Consider the following 18,756-nt stretch of genomic DNA (forward strand, 5'->3'; position numbering starts at 1 on the left):
TAAGTGCCTATGGATAAATAAAAGATTGCACATATACACATGCACGTTATGTGCACTACAAAATACATATATGCACGCTCATATGCACATCAGCTCCAAATCTGTATAATAAAATGTGGTTCAAATCACTACTTAAAGGAGAAAACCTATAAAGAGTACTATTACAGCAGCAATAGTACAATTCATAACACAACTGATCCAGAATTAGTCAAGACATTAGAAATAATTTTAATTGGTTAATTCAGAATATTTTCACTTTTGAATGCAAGAAGCCACAAAATAGCATTTAAAAATATAGCGCAAAATAATTTTGTTTTATTTACAAATTAAGTACAATCCAACTTCTAGAGTTTTTCCACCCAAAGTTCATGTTATACTCCACACACACACAATTTCTATTCCACAGTGTAGAGTATTTCTGAATGCAATTAACTCATTTATTAGTCATCTATTACTAACAAGGAGGCACCCTCCAATTTTATTTTGGTAAATAAAGTTGCATAATATTAAAAATATCTGTTTGCATTTGAAAAAGATTCCAGTGCTGCAACATTACATAATTTCACATGATTTCACATGAAATACTTTTTTCTGAAGTTGATTTTTGCAGTGACAATTACAAAGCAAAGGGCTTTCTGTATGGAGCATATAAACTTTTCTTTGCATCTGAAATTCACCACCATTTCAATATAATGATTTTTGCCCCGAGGAAATTGCCTTAGAAAAGTGTTCTAGCATCTCCTTTTTTTCCTGTTTGGTGAACTGACTTGGTTTTTGTTAAAGAGCAATTCGGGCACAATAGTGTTTTAACTTGCAAGGTAATACTCCTTTATTGAGCTGGTAGAATTCCACAAGCTGGATGAGATCAGTAAATCTGGTGTGACCATCATCCAGTGTATAAAATAGCTTTCCGTCATCTTCTAGCTGTAAAGGGGGAACAAACAAAAAGATAACAAAACACTATTGAGCCACAGTGTTTGTCAGACATTCAAAAATATGTACATTGTTGATCTTTAATGAAATCAGGCCTTGTGACATCTTTGTGTAGATTCATGCTCCTGATTTATTTATAGTCTGTGGGGAAGGGGGGAAACTTAGTGTTCATTCATAGCAAATTAAAAGTGACCAGTAGAAAAGTAGTGCATTCTCTAACTTCTTGTCAATTTTAGTTAAATACATAAGGTAAAAGGAAGCAAGACTGAATATGTATTAGAACATTAGGCCATGAAGACTGCTAATGTCAACACCTCTTATGCCTTCTCCTTTATTCAGAGAACATCTGATGATCACACATGCAAAGATTTAAATTGGAACCATAAAAACCTTGAGCCTTCATAAATCAAGAAAACTGAATTTAGATATACTCTCTCTCTCTCTCTCTCCAAAGAAAGAGGGGGAGGGACAGCTCAGGGGTTTGAGCATTGGCCTGCTAAACCCAGGATTGTGAGTTCAATCCTTGAGGGGGCCATTTAGGGATCTGGGGCAAAAATTGGGGATTGGTCCTGCTTTCAGCAGGGGGTTGGACTAGATGGCCTCCTGTGGTCCCTTCCAACCCTGATATTCTATGAAAGAGGTGTAATATTATAACTGCCTTTTGCCCTACGCTCGTAATACACAATGTTCTGTGTACCTAGTATATTTTGTGTAGCAACGGGTGGCTGTATATTCATAATTACTTTTGTGCACTGACGTAGCCTTTACTGCAAACGGTGCTTCTAGGCAGGAGCCTTCTATTGTTGGTTACCATGATGGCGGCAGCACACGTTCATTGATGCCGGAGGCAGCAATAGGGGAGCAGGGGAGAGGAAAAAGAGAAAAAGACTCCTGCTGTTCCAGATCGCCATTAGCATGCTAGCCCCAGGAAGAGAGAGGGAGGAGAATACCCACTGTAAGGTTACCTTGGCTAACTTTAAAATCCACCCCCCCACACACACAAAGATTTACAGGGAATATTTCCAATTTTAAACTATTACAAATGAATAGCCCCATAATTTGCATCACCCAATTAATTCTTAAGCTAATTCTTTGGCTAATAGAATATCCTCAATCAGCAGAAAAGGGAATCTGAAGCCTCATGGTACTAAAACATTTGATACTTAACAGTAATATTGATCAATTAATGAAAGAAGGCAATTTATAGGCAGTGGATAGTAGTGCATAAAAGACCCTAAAATGGTGATCGCATTGGAGTATCAGTTACTGCAGCAGAGAGGAAAGATGTAACCATCCTTCTGGAATGGATAAAATTAGTTCTCTTACCTGTAATTAAGGTTTCTCAGTGTAAGCAGCAGTTGCACTGGCCACAACTACTGGGTTATCCTACCCATTCTAAGTCTGGAGGCAGCTTCCTTTTTTCAGATTTCACCAGTCCAGGGCCAAACACTACTAGGTAAGGAAGTGTTAACATATATGTCACACTGTGGGTCTGATCATGCCTATTTTCCAGCGAGAAATATGAAGATGCACGGTCATCCATGGGACTCTACGTATGCATACAACGATCGTGCCAACATGATAGACATTGCAGAGCTGAAACATTTAGGAGAGCTGAGGCATTTGTTAATCAGGAATTAAAATTTAACAATATTTTTTGTTATTCCCAAACTGATGTTTGCCTTGAATTACATGAATATTTCTTTAAGGGAAACAGCTCTTCAGAAGACAAATGAGGAAACCATAGTGTCCAAGAATCTGACATGTTCAGCATGTTTGCAAGGTTGTTATTCTGAATGACTGATCTTTTATTAGAAGATGATTGTCCAAGAACTAGTGTAATTGTATCCCTTTCCTCTCTCAACTTGAACAGCTGAATAGTGATTAGCGTTCTAGACATTAGAAGACACTAAACTGGGAGGAGTGGTAGATACGCTGGAGGTCAGGGATAGGATACAGAGGGACCTAGACAAATTGGAGGATTGGGCCAAAAGAAATCGGATGAGGTTCAACAAGGACAAGTGCAGAGTCCTGCACTTAGGACGGAAGAATCCAATGCACTGCTACAGACTAGGGACCGAATGGCTAGGCAGCAGTTCTGCAGAGAAGGACCTAGGAGTTACAGTGGACGATAAGCTGGATATGAGTCAACAGTGTGCCGTCGTTGCCGAGAAGGCCAAAGGCATTTTGGGGTGTACAAGTAGGGGCACTGCCAGCAGATCGAGGGACGTGATCATTCCCCTCTATTCGACATTGGTGAGGCCTCATCTGGAGTACTGTGTCCAGTTTTGGGCCCCACACTACGAGAAGGATGTGGAGAAATTGGAGAGAGTCCAAGTGAAGGGCAACAAAAATGATTAGGGGACTGGAACACATGACTTATGAGGAGAGGCTGAGGGAATTGGGATTGTTTAGTCTGCGGAAGAGAAGAATGAGGGGGGATTTGATAGCTGCTTTTAACTACCTGAAAGGTGGATCCAAAGAGGATGGATCTAGACTATTCTCAGTGATAGCAGATGACAGGACAAGGAGTAACGGTCTCAAGTTGCAGTGGGGGAGATTTAGGTTGGATATTAGGAAAAACTTTTTCACTAGGAGGGTGGTGAAACCCTGGAATGCGTTACCTAGGGAGGTGGTGGAATCCCCTTCCTTAGAAGTTTTTAAGGTCAGGCTTGACAAAGCCCTGGCTGGGATGATTTAGTTGGGGATTGGTCCTGCTCTGGGCAGGGGGTTGGACTAGATGACCTCCAGAGGTCCCTTCCAACTCTGATATTCTATGATTCTAAGAGCAGAATATATGGTGATTAATTGGTAGTGGTGGCCCAGAGTCATAAAGCACAAATTGGGAATGGAACATACAGCAATGAAGGATTTTTTTTAAAAGGAATGTTCAAACATTTTCATAGATGGTGTAGCTCATAACAGAGAAATTGTCTCCTACCATACCCCCTTCCAGCTTCCCAATCACACATCCATTTGTGAATATGCAACATCCCTTCACGAATTGCTGAATAGATTGCTAATATTGGAGACGTTGGAGAAATGCTGCTCTCTATTAAATCCAGGAACTCTTTTGATGTGTTCTCTCAGATCTGGAAGGCTAGACTCTTGACTGCAAATGCTACCAAGCAGATATTTCCTCTTCCTCCACCAGGGATCCTATTGCAGGAGAAAGAGGTTTTAGCAGCCATAAAGGATGAACAATACTTGTATTTTTTGCACAGTGCTTCTGTTTGGCAGAACAACCTGCAGAGGTGTATGAGAAATGACTGGCTTTTTGAGAAGGAAAGAAGGGGTACGTCTGGGTCAGAGGGAAGTGGAACTTTCTAAAGAAGAACCGAAGTTTCCTCCACAGGAGAAGATAAAGAGCTAGGGGCCTGTTTCCTGATAGGGGAAAGAGAAGGTGGTCTCTGTTTAGCAAGTCAAAGGGGTGCCATGCTGATGGGACTGAATCATTCGGTTTTTTTATGGAATCTAAAAAGCTGTTTCAACTATATTCCATCTGATCCAAGGACAGATAGGAAACAACTGGATAATGGAGGTGCATCATCAGTGGCCCTGACTATAGGGAACACAGGGTGGGTCCAAAGAGGAAAGACACTGGTGCCAAGAGTCCTCTCCTTGAGATATTTAGGCCAGAGATACCACCACGACTACCCCATCTGTCAAGGCAGTGCAAAACTGTGGACATTTTTGTCCTGGCACTGACTTTGCTTAATGGTTCACAATGCTTAAGGGGTTATGGGCTGGTTTTCAAGCACTAGATCAGATTTACTGAATCCCCTGAAGTGTTTCAGCTCCATTTTGCAGCAAAGAGGGAGGTTTCTAGGATACTGGCTACAGGAGCAGGGTGAAGCATGGAAATACCAAATGGTGGCCCTCTGAAATCTCATTGGAGCCAGTGAGTCAGGGGAAAGAACATTTGGGGAAGTGCCCAGTCTTGCAGAATAGAAGAATCCCCTGAAAAACCCAACAGGGGAACCTAATTATCAAGAGGTCTGGAGATTTTGGATAGAAGACAGTCTGGGAAGGAGGTTCTTTGAGAAGTAGTAGTTGTGGCTCCTAGGTAAAGGCAAAGCACTAGGGCTAAAGCAGTGCATGAAAATATATTTCAACGTGAAGCAGGATGGAAAGAAAGTGGAAGAACTTTAATACTGCCTCCAGAATCAGTGGAATGGATAGGATGACTCCACTGTCATGTCAAGAGCATCACATGTGATGTAATTGCTTTCACTGAGAAAGTAAGGGAAATATTGCTGTACCTCAGTAAATCCACAAGGGATTTCAAGATTAACCCCAGGTAATTGATCTGTAAAAGCATTATATCAATTTTAACCAAAAAGTGAATGTACACTGAGGAAGAGTGAGAATACCTATCTACCCTACTGGCCCTTGTACCTAGATACACCAAGGCAACATGGGGCAGGAAATGGGGCCTGTGACGCTGTATGGAAAGTGGGGGACACACCAATATTGTAAAATGGCAATGGGTGATAGCAGATATGCCATGTAAAGTATCTGCAAAAATATTATAATTTGCAAGGTATGATATCTTGTTATGTGTTTGTATCACATTTGTATTGTAACATATATACATGGTATGTCTGTAGTTCCAAACTTCTGCTGTGCATCTTGGTGACACCCCCAGACAGGTTGGCATTAGAACTGCCTACCCTGCTTGACAACCCATTCAGGAACATCAGCTATACAATTGACCCATTGAGAGAAGGCAAGGGATACACCTTGTGACTCAGCAAGGCATGCAGGGGCATGCTTATGGACAGAACTCTAAGGTTTCCAGGCCATGTGCTGAGCAGCTTGTGTTCAGAACAAAGATGATCAAGCTGCATAGCAAAAGATGATAAAAGGCAGCTGTACCTTCTGCTTTTTGTCTTCATTCCTGTTTCTTATCTCTGGAAGAATTTTGCTACAAATGAAGCTCTAAACAAAGGACTCTGTGTGTTACAGAGGGACTTTCAAGCCAGCAGACTCACCAATTCTGCTAGGAACCTGATAGACTGTGAAGTCTTTGTATGTATGTGACTGCTTTACCATCTCTCTTCTTGTTCTTCACCCCGCCCTCCTTTAGAATAGACCTTTAGTTTTAGACATTAAAAGGACTGGCTGACAGCATTGTATTTTGGGTAAGATCCAAACCTATATTGACCTGGTAATGTGGCTGACCCTTTGGGATCAGGAGAGCATTTTATATATGTGAGCAGAGTTTTTTAAATAACTACTCACTGTACGGGTCCTATGTGCTGACTGAGAGCTTCTTGATAACCAGTCGGGGGGGGGGGGGTGTCAGAAGCACAGTTAGTGACTGGCTGGGGAGTTTAACTTCAGTGTTACCCACCAGTCTTGGTATTATCTGCTCTCCCTTTTGCAGCCTACCCTGACCTTGGCATTTCCAGTGAGGGCTGCCTCAGGCACCCAGGTCACAGGGCACTGAACCAAAAAGACTGGGCCCTGAGACATGAAGGAAGCGGCTCTGAACAGAGGCAGTGCCTGTGCATGTGGCTAAGATTTCTAAGCTAGGTGGGTCCATCTAACTGAAATTTAAGAAAAATAAAAAAAAGGTGTGGGGCCAGGAGGCTGTGAGACATTTGAAAATAAAACAGTTTCATCCCGTAAGAGGTGTTTCTATTTAGTTTGAAAAATAGACTTGCCTTCATCTTAAGACAGCTCACACAAAACCCAAACGATATTGCCAAATCTTATAACAAATCAAGCTGCAAGTTCCGTAAGTGTTTAATTCTGTCTATGCAGGGTTGTTGTAACTGTGCTGGTCCCAGAATATTAGACACACAAGGTGAGTGAGAGAATAGCTTTTGTTGGACCAACTTCTGTTGGTGAGCGAGACAAGCTTTTCTAAGCTTTTCTAGTGTCTAATATTGTAGTACCAATATCTACCATCTTCCATATACCAGAAAAAATAACTTCAGAAGTTTGGCATGCTATTACGCCTTTTCAATTATATACAAATTAACAAGTGTTACTTACTGGTACAATTTGAAAGTGCTTTATTTTTAGTCCATGGCTCATTGACAATACAAACGTTTTGGGGTTACTTTGGCTATCCCGTACCAAGAAAACCCTAGGGAGAGAGATTAGGAATTTTCAAAGTAAGCTCATGTTGAATTGTTAGAAATTTATGGTAGCTTTCCAATGAACACTGTAATGAATTGCAAACACAGTATTAATGAACATCAATAATAAGTCAATCCATCAATTTTGTAACAAAGTTTAATTTCAAGAGTTCTGCTTTAAATCTTTATATGTTTTGAGAAAATATCAGAATTGGAAATACAAGCTTTAAAATAGTCTATTTAATCAAACACTGTCTCTCATGTGAAAAAAATATGCATCTACACAATGATAGATACAGCAGCTGTTATGTATGTCAATGTCAAGATGTAGCTTTTTATCACAGACATAAAAACATGTTTAAGAGTTTGCACTTTTAGCAAAGTTTTGACCAAGATCTTGACAGCTATCAAAATCACAAATTATACAGGGGTAGAATGCCAAGAATTGGCAGCCTGTGATTTTTCACATTGGAATTGTAAAAACTTATTTATTTTCATCAGAAAAAGCCACAGGCACCAATCACCAGTCGATTGACATACGGAATTTTTACCTTAGAAAGTACTTCAGAGCAAAGGAAAACATTTCCGTTTCTATATTCAATAGAATATATCCAATTGATACATTGCTACTTATTTCTTTTAATCTTCAAATAGTATGGCTGGAATTTGGACATCTAATTCCATTAAGGGCTTTCGAAATTCCCAGTCTATGTGAGTGTTGCTCATGTGGCATAAGAGCAAAAGCATATAACATAGCTTGCAAAGTTAGCAGTTCCATGGAAAGTTTATAGGAGATATGGTACAAGACTTGACGCTGACCATATTGTTACAGTTGGCAAATATCTGCATACAACAAACATTAACATCTGTAGAGCAGGAAAATTCCCCTTCAGGATCAAACTCTCAAGCTTACAATACTGGTTTTATTGCAGAGCTCAAGTAAAATATTCTTAATTATCAACAGACCCAATCTTCGTTGGGCTGTTCTAAGATTTGAAAAGACATTCCAGACCAGTTTTTCTGACAGCCATTGTCCTGGGCACTGTTGCAGCTGGAGGGATGAGGAGGGAGGCTGTCAGGGTGTCTCCCTCCCCACTGCTTACCCTATCTCTATAGAGCAGGGCAGGATATGACAGGGCTCAGGAGGGAGGGAGTTTGGTGGCAGCAGCTGCTGTCTTAACTTGCTGATCTACTTAAAAAGGCAGTGTACTTAGAGTGGGGTCAGCTTACTTAAAGCTTACTTAAAGCTCTCTCTCTCACACATACACACACACACACGCTGTGTGTCGCTGGCTATCCCTCCATTTGTGCTGCCTTGTAGAGTGTGAGGCTACATTAACAATAAGGTGTTAACCCTTGAGGCTCAGCCAAGTGCTAGTTCATCATTTAGCAGTAAGGCATTCCCTGGGAAATATTCCACCCTCTGACTTCACCACCTCAACCAAGCTTCACAATCATCATTGCTGTGTACAGTATTAAATTGTTTGTTTAAAACTGTGTCTGTATTTTGACTGGTGAAAAAAATTTCCCTGGAACCTAACCGCCCCCCCCCCTCCATTTACATCAATTCTTATGGGGAAATTGGATTCACTTAACATCGTTTAGTTTAAAGTCACATTTTTCAGGAACATAACTAGAACATTAAGCGAGGAATCACTGTAGCTTAAAGATATAGAACAAAGCGGTTGGTACAGTTGGAGGGGAGACAATCTGGACTGGACGAATAATACAGAACAGAGAGGGGTAACCACTCCAAAATAAAAAAAATGGAAAATGAAGAACGAATCCATTGAAGGAGAAATCCACATGGGTAGAGAATATATGAGTGGCTGCCTCTTGTAGTCACCAGTAGACTAAAAACTAGTCTGCTATCCTCCCCATGCACATGCTGGCAGGGTGTAAGGGTAGTGAGCAACTTGGCCCCGCACACACCACCTCTAACAGACAATTACATGCAAGCGGGAGGCTGTTAGGGGAAGGAAAGTTGTGTGGGAAACAAGGATGATAGGAAACTTATAGGGCCCTCCATTGGCTCATATAGGCCTCCAAACTGCTACACATTCATGTAAGTCCCAAAGCTTTTGAGGTTCTCCCATCACCAATGTAGGTATTGTTATAACCACCATAAAGGAGGATTTATTAGCAATTTTGAAGTTCCTGATCATTTTATATTAAAATAAACTAAAATTCACCAGGATGACCTCAGAACCCTTGTGCTCGGCTCATTTGGAGACATGTCCATGGGAAGAAAAAAATACATATATCGGCAACTATGCATATATTATACCAGTAAAAGTACCTAATTGGGTTTAAATGAGTTATAGAGTGATTAATATACTTAGATGTTTCTAAAAAGTTCTCCCACACCATCTAGTTGCCTAAAAATCATCTCTTTGCCCTTTCCAGGGCTGTGCAAAAAAGTTTTCAGGCTACAGTTAGATCCCATGTATAAATCATATGGTATTTTATAACTCTTAACATTAAGGATGGGCAAACTGGTCCAGAAAACATACAAACAATTTCATTATTTGAGCATTGCACTTTACAGACATTCAAAATAAGGCCCCCATCCTAAGCAGCCTACTGTCTAAATTAAACAACAATATGGATAATTACATCAGACCACAAAAGAAGAGGCTGGAAAGGAGGATCAGGACTCTGCCAACACATTCATAATTTCATTTTAGGGCACATTATAAGGCCCACTCATTTCAACAGCCCTGTCTTTACTGGGCCCCATCCTTTGTTTTTTTAGTTATTTATTTTTTAAACTAGTTAAAGCCTTTCTTAACCCTGTTTTTGTGTTAAGTGTGGCTTATTTCCTTTTAGATGATGGGGTCCCTCAACCCTAAACTATCCTTGTGTATGCTTGAGGAGCTTTAAAGCCTACATAACAAACAAAAGTATCCAGGGATAGTTTTTGACACACATCTAAAACCCATCATCCTCCCCCATTAAGCACACCCTATGTCTAAAAACATCAACCCCCCACCCCCACCTACGCATACAAACACGCATACCTCGGGTGTCAAAGCCCAAATAACCCTGATTTGTAAGAAGTTCCCCGCTTGACCAAATGCATAGTGAACTGGGGTCTTATGATGATTATGATTACAACAATGACAACATTATCCTTTCCATATATCAGAAGCCTAATAGTTTTAAATCCTGTCAGCAATTTATTAACTAAAAAACCTTCAAATAGCCACTAAGAGTCAAATATCATAACCATAATCTCGCTGAAGCTTCTGCCATGCTTTAAAGCAAATATCATTGCTTAAAATTTAGTAGATCCAAAATGAAACATCACAGAGTATGCATTAATATATATAGACACACACACACACACACACACACACCACATCAGTTGTGTGTCAGCCATAAATGTATTTTATTTTTTTGTTGCATTTCCTAAGCTCCACAGAAAAACCAACAAACACATAAACTTGGATTAAAAGTAAAATAAAGATTTAGCGACAAATGCTTTCAAAATTATTATGCACTACTTCACCTAAACATGGCATGTAGTAAAACTTGGGAAGAAAAACGGCCTAGACACATGCAGCGCTCAGAGACAAACTTTCCAGAAAATAGACAAGTTTGTAAAATTGCTGGAGATTAGATCTGTGACTCATTAGTATTCCCTTCATCCCTTGAGAAAGCAGTTGTACCATGATGAGTCTCAAAAAATGCTTTAAAAATTGTTGGTATCTGTAATTAGGTTCAGCACTCTCTTCACGTGATGGCACCATTATCAGCCTGCTGCAGTTCCTTTCCATGATAGCCCTCGTTAAACTATTAACTTTCCTCTTTTATAAGCCAGTATGAACACTATTTATCAGGACACACATTAGAACAGCAGCCTATAATCTGTTTGCATCTGCATAGCGGGTTTCATTGCCTGGAACAGTATCTTTGAATTGACACCCACCAAGGCTCTGCTCAAGGAATGCAGAATTTTGCCTGATACATGGGCAAGCCTATACAGAAAGAACATCTTATTACCCCCATGCAAAGCCTCTACATTCATGGTGGTAGTTCATTTTTTCAGACAACTAAGCAAGTGAAACATTTGTCACATGTTGTATTATCGGTATTTGTGAAAGACTTCTATGCCAGTTTCCGCTAATGTCTAGTACACAATTTGGGCAGATATATGTGTTCAACACAAGCTGCCAGTCCATGATTACTGGTACAACCAGTTTCAAATAATTCTAGACAGTCTATTCGACAAGATCCCTCCCATCAAACTGCAATGCACATCTCTCTATAGACACCAGGGTATTATCACACACTAACATGGTACAGAGGTAACTTTGGGTCACTTTCTAGGACCTTTCAAGGCTCAAATGGTATTGCTCTTTGCTCCTCAATCCACTGTTTCTTTTCATTTTTTTCCATTTAAAACCCGGTTTTGCATTTTGGTTCTACTAAAATATGGCTCAACTTTAAATCTGCACACCTCAGAAACATTACTTGCTGGGTTTATTACTAGAAATCTTACTTCCCTTTATTAGACCAGCTTCTAATATCATTGCAGTGAAACAGAATTCAAGGAGGATGGAGCTCTTGGTTTTGCAGCTAAGATTCAGAGCTCCACAATGGAGAACGTTTTCAGCCCTGTGAGCCACTTTTTGTGCAGCCCTTTCTGACAGATATAGGAAACTGTGTTAAATCAGTGATGTGAAGGGGTTTCCATTACTCTAAGCTTCAGAAAGATTTGAAGTGGTGGCCCAATATAATAGGTTAGACAGATGATAAGAGTTCATATCTGGAAGGCCAGCAGGTAGGCCAAAATCAGAGGGGAACGTATACAGGTAAATTATGGGACTGAGGAAGCCCTAAACTTTAATCACAAAATGCAGCTGTATTACAGCAAGGCAGGAGAAGAGATTTAGAAGCAATAAAATAAATATGAAGATTTGGACAAATAAATATGTATTATCTTTGTACTTTTTTCAGAGAAATACTTTAAATATTCTATCATTAGAAGACTAAATGACTCATCCTAAAGTTCAACATTTACGCTCTCTCGCAATTACTTTCATAGCATCTCTGCTCAGTTTACAAATTAAATGGATTCTTCCAACAGCCAGCACTAGAAACTCAACCTTGGATTTGAAAGCCAAGCAGTGTTTTCTGATTCATCATGAGTAAGTGATGCTGGAATTCAATTTTAGGCCCTGATCTTACAGTTGACAGTGCAGAAAACAGAGTGTTGTGCCAATCCGAGCCCATTGATTTCAACATGGCTCTGTGCAAATGCAGCAGTCCATCCACTCAAGTGCAGGATCAGAACTTTAGAGCACTGTTTTATTGAACAAGAAAGATGCCTAATACAATCCAAATCATTCTCCAATAACTATAATAATATGAATGTTTTTTATATTATTTACATTAAGTAAGCAGATATCACAACACAAACCCTTCAACAAGCAAATAATGTTTCTACATAGTTATTTTTCTGACCATACCTACAACCCAAAAAAGTTAAGAAAAAGAATCAGCTTACCCATCTACAAGTCCTTGCTGTAAAATAAGTCGTTGAGCTTCATCCCTAGAGATTTTATGGTGAAACCACAATTGTGTTCTGTGTATAGCTAGAAAAATTATAAAGATCTTTGTTTTAACAATATTGTTTTATCACAAACATTATTGCATCTCTTCTGCGGCTGTAAATTAACTCACACATACCTACACTGGATGTGGCGCTTTGAGAAGTGGTAGGACTTCCATGTGTGTTGAGTCGTAAACACCCTTTTCTCTGAGTGGGAGAGAAAAAAAATGTGTCAAAGCTTTCTGTGTGAGAATAAAATTAGAAAAAATACTTTGAAAAAAGTAGAGGTGTTTATACCCGCCATGCTAACCCTTCTTCAACTGCAACTGAAAGGGCTTCTGTTGGATTTTCAATAACTCTGCTTCTATGTCCTGAGAAGTCCATTGCTACCAAGGAATTTTCTGAAATGCTTCTCTGGGGGAGGGAGGGGGCAAAAAGAGGGGAATTCAGATTTGAAAGAAAAAAAAAAGTTTAGGAGGTTTCTAAACCTTATTTTGAAATATTATATTTTGCCAGTTTGTGTTTCAAATTTTTGCAAGGCTTTCCCCTCTCAACCAAGATTTGTTTCACTTTGGACAACATTTGTAGTTCTAATTCTCTTCAAGGGGGACTATCCAGCTGAACTTTAAGGTTTGGCCAGTCGGCAAGATAACTGTGGGAGGAAGGAGAAGGTAATGGCTACTTAGTATTGTAAGACTTATAATGTGTCTTGTTTTTGCATCACTGCAGCCTATAGTACCTGGTCTGAAGATGCTTAAGCTACTGAAGACTGGTCCTCACCAGCTGTAGTTGAGGCTGTGGATTTAAAGTATCTCAGCTTGCTATTTATGGCTAGTTAAGACAGTTGTCATGAGACACTGGACACAAACTTTTGCTTTGCTTACTTCAAACGATAGCCTTCATCTACCAAAAAAGCCACACAGGTCGGAATTGGAGTATGTAGTCTCATTAATGCTATCAAACTAGATCCGTACAAAATAACTGTACTCACACATTGAGAAGTAATTTCAACTTCCCTGAAACTCAAATACGGTTACAAAAAAAAACAAAAAACCAACACAGTGAACCACTTCCAAAGGACTAAACATTTCCAAGACGATTCTGTAATATTCCATCGCTGTTCTGTGACTCTGATACATTAAGAGAGAGGGGAAGTCAAACAAGGATGCAATTTCCTTTTCAATGGCCACACTGAATAGAATAGAAAAAGATAAGGAAAGAAAACTGCAAACCATGAAAAAACAATGCAACCTTTTTGATGGCTAAATCATACACTGATGTGACTGCTATGGTACAGTTGTGAAAATATAGCTTTTTCCAAGGTCCCATCTAAATTTAAGAGTGGATAGACGATGGGCCTACCTACTATTACTGCTTTTGAAAACTGCTAAACATGCACCACTTAATATGATTTGGTGCTCAAAATGCAGACCTCTTTCAAACAAAACAGAGCTACTCAACTCACTAAACTTAGTTCCATGTGACTAGGCAGGCTGAGATGAGGTATGGGGAGGAAGAGAGATTTTTCCATTCAGGAAACCCACTTTGCTACACAAGTAGGAGAGCCTATTAAAACTCCACACTTCAGCATGGACTCATCTGTGTCCAAAGCTGTGACATAGCATGGCCAGCCTGTACAGGCTGAAGTTAACCATGTTTAGACAAGGATTTTTCTGCTAGTGCTCAAAGAGCCAAAAAGGCTTATTTTTTTGAGACATCAAGCCGTTCTGGAATAGAAGATACCAATAACAATCTTATTTTTATTGTGTGGCTTTGGCACTTTCCTTTCTGTTCAAAAGCCCTTTACAACACCCCTAAAACCAGGAAGGGAAATTGAGATGTCCTTCAGACCCTTGGAGAAAGATTCTCATACTCTACTTTGTTTCTCCCCCATCTCTCTCCCCCATCCCCTATGCCATTAAAGTCAACCAAAATTGCGAAATACTTGGGGTATGTGTGAATGTACACTCGGCTTCACAGTCTAAACTTCCAATAGAAGTTTCTGTGGGACCACTAAGAGGAATTGAGTAATGTTAGATTGTATGCCTTAATGGATTGTAAGATCTACTTTAGTGCTTTCTGTTAAGCTCCTGGCTGTTATGAAGGAGCATAAAAACAGTAAATGCAAGTTCGTGTATAAAATATTCTAACTGAGGGGCAGGTTTGCAAGACGGAAGTAATTTAATGTTTTATGTAATTGAGTAAACATGGATTCATGGACAGGGAAGACTCAAAGTTAGCACAAGCACTTGTATCTTAGGCATTCAGGTTTATAAATTGAGCTTAATACTAAGTACACTAGCTCCACAGTAACCATTGGTGGGCACTGGGATATAAATAAATAGAAAAACCCCTACCCTTCTATAATTTGAAGCAATGTGTAGAGAACAAAACACATGCCTAACCAAAAATCTCTGCCCTTAAAATATTCCTATTCAGTTCCAACCCTAGAAAGATTACTTTAGAACTCAGATAAATGGAAGTAGAAGAGATTTCAACAACATGTATTAGGACAGCCTATCCTATCAAAAACATTTAATTGCAATTACTTCATCAGAGATCACAACTGAATGACTTCAAATCCTGGGGCTATATCCTGAGCTGAAGATTGGGCCAATGAATTACAGCCTACTTAAACTTTTACCAAGGTACAAACAAGGACTGGATAAAAGGCAATGTTTGCCTGTAGGGGAGTTTAGAGAATGGGACCTGCATTGCTGAGACAGTTGTGAACTATGATTCAGGGATGTGAAAAATTAACTGCTTTTTATACTGAAAATGAATATACAGAATAATCTCAGTTTGATCATTTATATTAGTCCTTTTTCAAGAGTGCTGCTGGACTGATTGGTTTCTTTATACAAAAGTGGTGAATTGCTTAATATTCCTCTTAGCTAGAGCATGGTTCAAATACAGGGCTAGATTCTCTCCTGCACCAAGATCCACTCGCCACAGAAAGAGACACAGGGGGGTGCATGTCAGGGAATCAGTAAGGGCTTCCTGACTGGCTCAGCCTCCGGCTCCAATGTCAATAAGGGCAGCTGATCATTCTCCCTAAAGATTTTGGTAAGTGCTTAAAATGAAGCACACACACAAACGTTTCTAGGATCACAGACACAGGTTCCATTGCTTCTGCCATAGGTTCCATTTTAAGAAGTTTATTTGCTCAATAAGTTATTACAGTACATACCGTAGGTGATATAGTCAGAGAACTGCAGCCACCTCTACCTTGATATGGTTGCATGTAATTCTGATACAGCTGCATTCCATACTAGAATCAAAAAATAACGTGCCTTATCACTATTAGTTTATTGTGGGGATTTTTGTAGTACCACCTTGAAGTACTAAATAAAAATGATTATACAGGAGCTCCTGAATACTATACAATGGATTTCATTTTGAAAGATTTTGACTTTTATTAGCTTAATTAATTTAAAAATAGAACTGCCTGCACAGACAATAGGAATCCTTTCCTTAGAAATATATTTTTCCATTATTGTTTTCTGCCACTACATTTAAGAGAATTCTCTAAGTCCAAAACTGGAATGTATAAATTTTGCTCCCCTCAAAAAAAAAAAAAAAAAAAACACAAAAAGTTGACCAGAATGAGTAAATGGCTACAGTTTTCATTTTCTTAAGAAATAACTTACATGTATGTTAATTCTAGCCATTTATAGGCACCATATGACCCATTCTGCCTACTTTGCAACTAAAAACAGGCTCTTCTACCATTCAAATAAGTTCTTGCATCATAATCGGGGCCAGCACCAGTAGCAGCAATGCCAGCTTTTTCTATTGTACTAGAAATTCAGTATCTATCTTCTTTATTGGGAGAAGTCAAAAAGAGCCCACAGTGTACAAAATTAAGGATTTGTATTACACAAACCTACAAGTAACCCTTGCTTCTCTATTCCAGAATGTAAAAACACTTAACCTAGTAAATTACTGGCAAGAAATTAACTTCACAGAAGATTGTACCTTAAGTAATCTAATTGCTGTCATCCAGCAGGTCCTACTCTGCTCATCATCTGCACAAAGCTGCTTCAGGTCTCTGACGCCTCCTGCTTTGTTAGGCTAGAAGGCCACAGCACATTGTTTATCATTAATGCATATCTTGCAGATAATACCTGTTGAAATAAAAGCCACTAATTCTCCTATTTTATAATAGACAGCTGAATCTTTTTTAAAAAAAATCTCATAGAAACTTAAGCTTACCTAAGAACTGTGGCTTGCTTTAGCATATATCTATCAAAATATTAAGCCTGTACCTTAAAGCAGAATCCATAGTTTGCTGGTGTTCCAGACGTCTTTTTGCCTGCCAAAGACATATACATATCACTACTGCTGAATTCACTGAAAAACTGCAGATGTCTTGGTTCCTGAAAGGAAAAGCAATATAAAACAATTAGACCTTTTTGCTTTATTATAAACCAATGAAGGAAATAATAAATAACTATATGAAAATCAGAAAAATATTAATATTTATACAGTAAATTATTTAAATACATGATAAATATCTCTCCTGGAAATATACTACAATTCATATTAAAAAAAAATAGTTCTATCTATGCTAAAAATACATCCCTATCAACCACTCAGGTTTCATGTGCCTAGGCCCTTACCATCAATCAAGTTATGTGCTTTCCATCTATGAGGCTTTTATATATCTGATCCAAATCAGATTTGCATGCACCCAACCCTATTAATCACGTTAGTTTGCACCTGGCCTCCATCAATAAGGTTTGTGCACAACGCATATATTTTTCATATATAATGTGAACAATGGCCAAAAAATGGCCCTAAATCAAAAACTAAAAGCTTCCCTGTTGCATCATATCTCCTCAAGTCCTAACTTTCTAACAAGCTTTGCGTTGATAGATAGTATTTTTTGAGATATCACTCAACAGTGAAAAGCAAACCTCGCAAGAAAAACCATTCAAGTGGAGCTTAAATCCTAACTATTAAAAATGCACAAGGAGAAACCAAAACCATACTACACAGAAAATTGAAAGGGTATAAAAACTAACCTGGTGTGAAATGTCACACCAACTGGCCACCTACTTTTAGAGAAATAGGAATTTTTACTCCATTTTAAGACACAAACTTGACTGCATAACGTGATGATTATCTCATCATCCAGCATTTCCTTGTGAAGAGGCTGGGTGGAGGAATTGTTTGTTTTGGAGGGAGCTGCTTGTTCCTTTTGCGGGGAGGGGGAGAGACGACAACTGTATAGCAGTTTTAAATTACGTTCTGTGCATTTGCCCTAAGACACAATAGCAGCATTCCTCTTGTAAATAAAAATACCACACACACACAGCTTAAGGAAATTTACAAAAATTAAACTTGCAATTTACCTTTAAAAGGAAACTAACAGTAAGTTAGGAAAAGCGTAATAAAAAAAGAGAAAGTTACACAGAACATTTTCAGGGAGAGAAACACTGAGCACTTCTCCTTTTAGACAGATAGCCTCTTTAAATACCAATAACTACACTCATCTGAGGCTCTTATCTTGTTCCAAATGGCAGCTTTCCTGATACTATGACTGTAGAAGTTGAACTGACTGAAGACATCCAGAAAAAGGCCACTGAACAGCCTACCTGCTGCAGCAGAGGAAAATGCCCAAAACTAGACAAAGCCAAAAAAGCAAACTTTCAATTTTTTATGAGAAAAATATGTAGCACCAATGAACTGATTTCTGGAAAAGCATATGAGATATAAGCCATAATGCTTAACGATTCATTACATCTTAAAATGTAAGAACTTTTGAAGTCACTTTGCAGTTTATTTTTAATTCCCTTGTTTAAAACACATCATCTGAACCAAGAAAACAACATTTTAGCCATTACTGTCCAGTCCCATTCTAAATATTAGTTCTATTCCCCAAGCTGAAACCAGTCAAGTTTCTTTTGTTTGATTCTTTGTCTCCTCAATTAAATGAGGATAGCTGTGGAAATACTTTGACAGCTAACACAGAAGTTCAGATGGACATAAAACCATTTTTTCCTAAGTGGGTTACATAAAAGTTCTCTCCTCTCCAAAGCACCCTGTTTAACAGGTGTCAATAGTTATGCTTCCAGTATAGAAAAAAAATTGAACAAGTAAAGTGGGGAGGAGGTATGGATACAAAAGGCCATGATAAAAATTGAGGCACTCCAAACATTTTCCTACAAATTA

General features: G+C 38.9%; 1 protein-coding gene across 1 annotated transcript in view; it reads right to left on the reverse strand.

Annotated features, from left to right (window-relative positions):
- Positions 1–777: 777 nt before the first annotated feature.
- The window catches only part of GRB14 (growth factor receptor bound protein 14), a 100,880-nt gene continuing 82,901 nt past the window's right edge, over positions 778–18,756 (reverse strand). Inside the window, exons 7-14 of the mRNA XM_077830055.1 lie at positions 16,848–16,958; positions 16,558–16,653; positions 15,770–15,850; positions 12,877–12,993; positions 12,717–12,786; positions 12,535–12,622; positions 6,937–7,030; positions 778–924 (exon numbers count right to left, since the gene is read on the reverse strand). Of these exons, the coding sequence (XP_077686181.1) occupies positions 778–924; positions 6,937–7,030; positions 12,535–12,622; positions 12,717–12,786; positions 12,877–12,993; positions 15,770–15,850; positions 16,558–16,653; positions 16,848–16,958 (804 nt within the window). The remainder of the gene's footprint in view (positions 925–6,936; positions 7,031–12,534; positions 12,623–12,716; positions 12,787–12,876; positions 12,994–15,769; positions 15,851–16,557; positions 16,654–16,847; positions 16,959–18,756) is intronic.

The sequence above is a fragment of the Eretmochelys imbricata genome, chromosome 11, assembly GCF_965152235.1.
Source record: "Eretmochelys imbricata isolate rEreImb1 chromosome 11, rEreImb1.hap1, whole genome shotgun sequence".
Taxonomy (NCBI): Eukaryota; Metazoa; Chordata; order Testudines; family Cheloniidae; genus Eretmochelys; species Eretmochelys imbricata.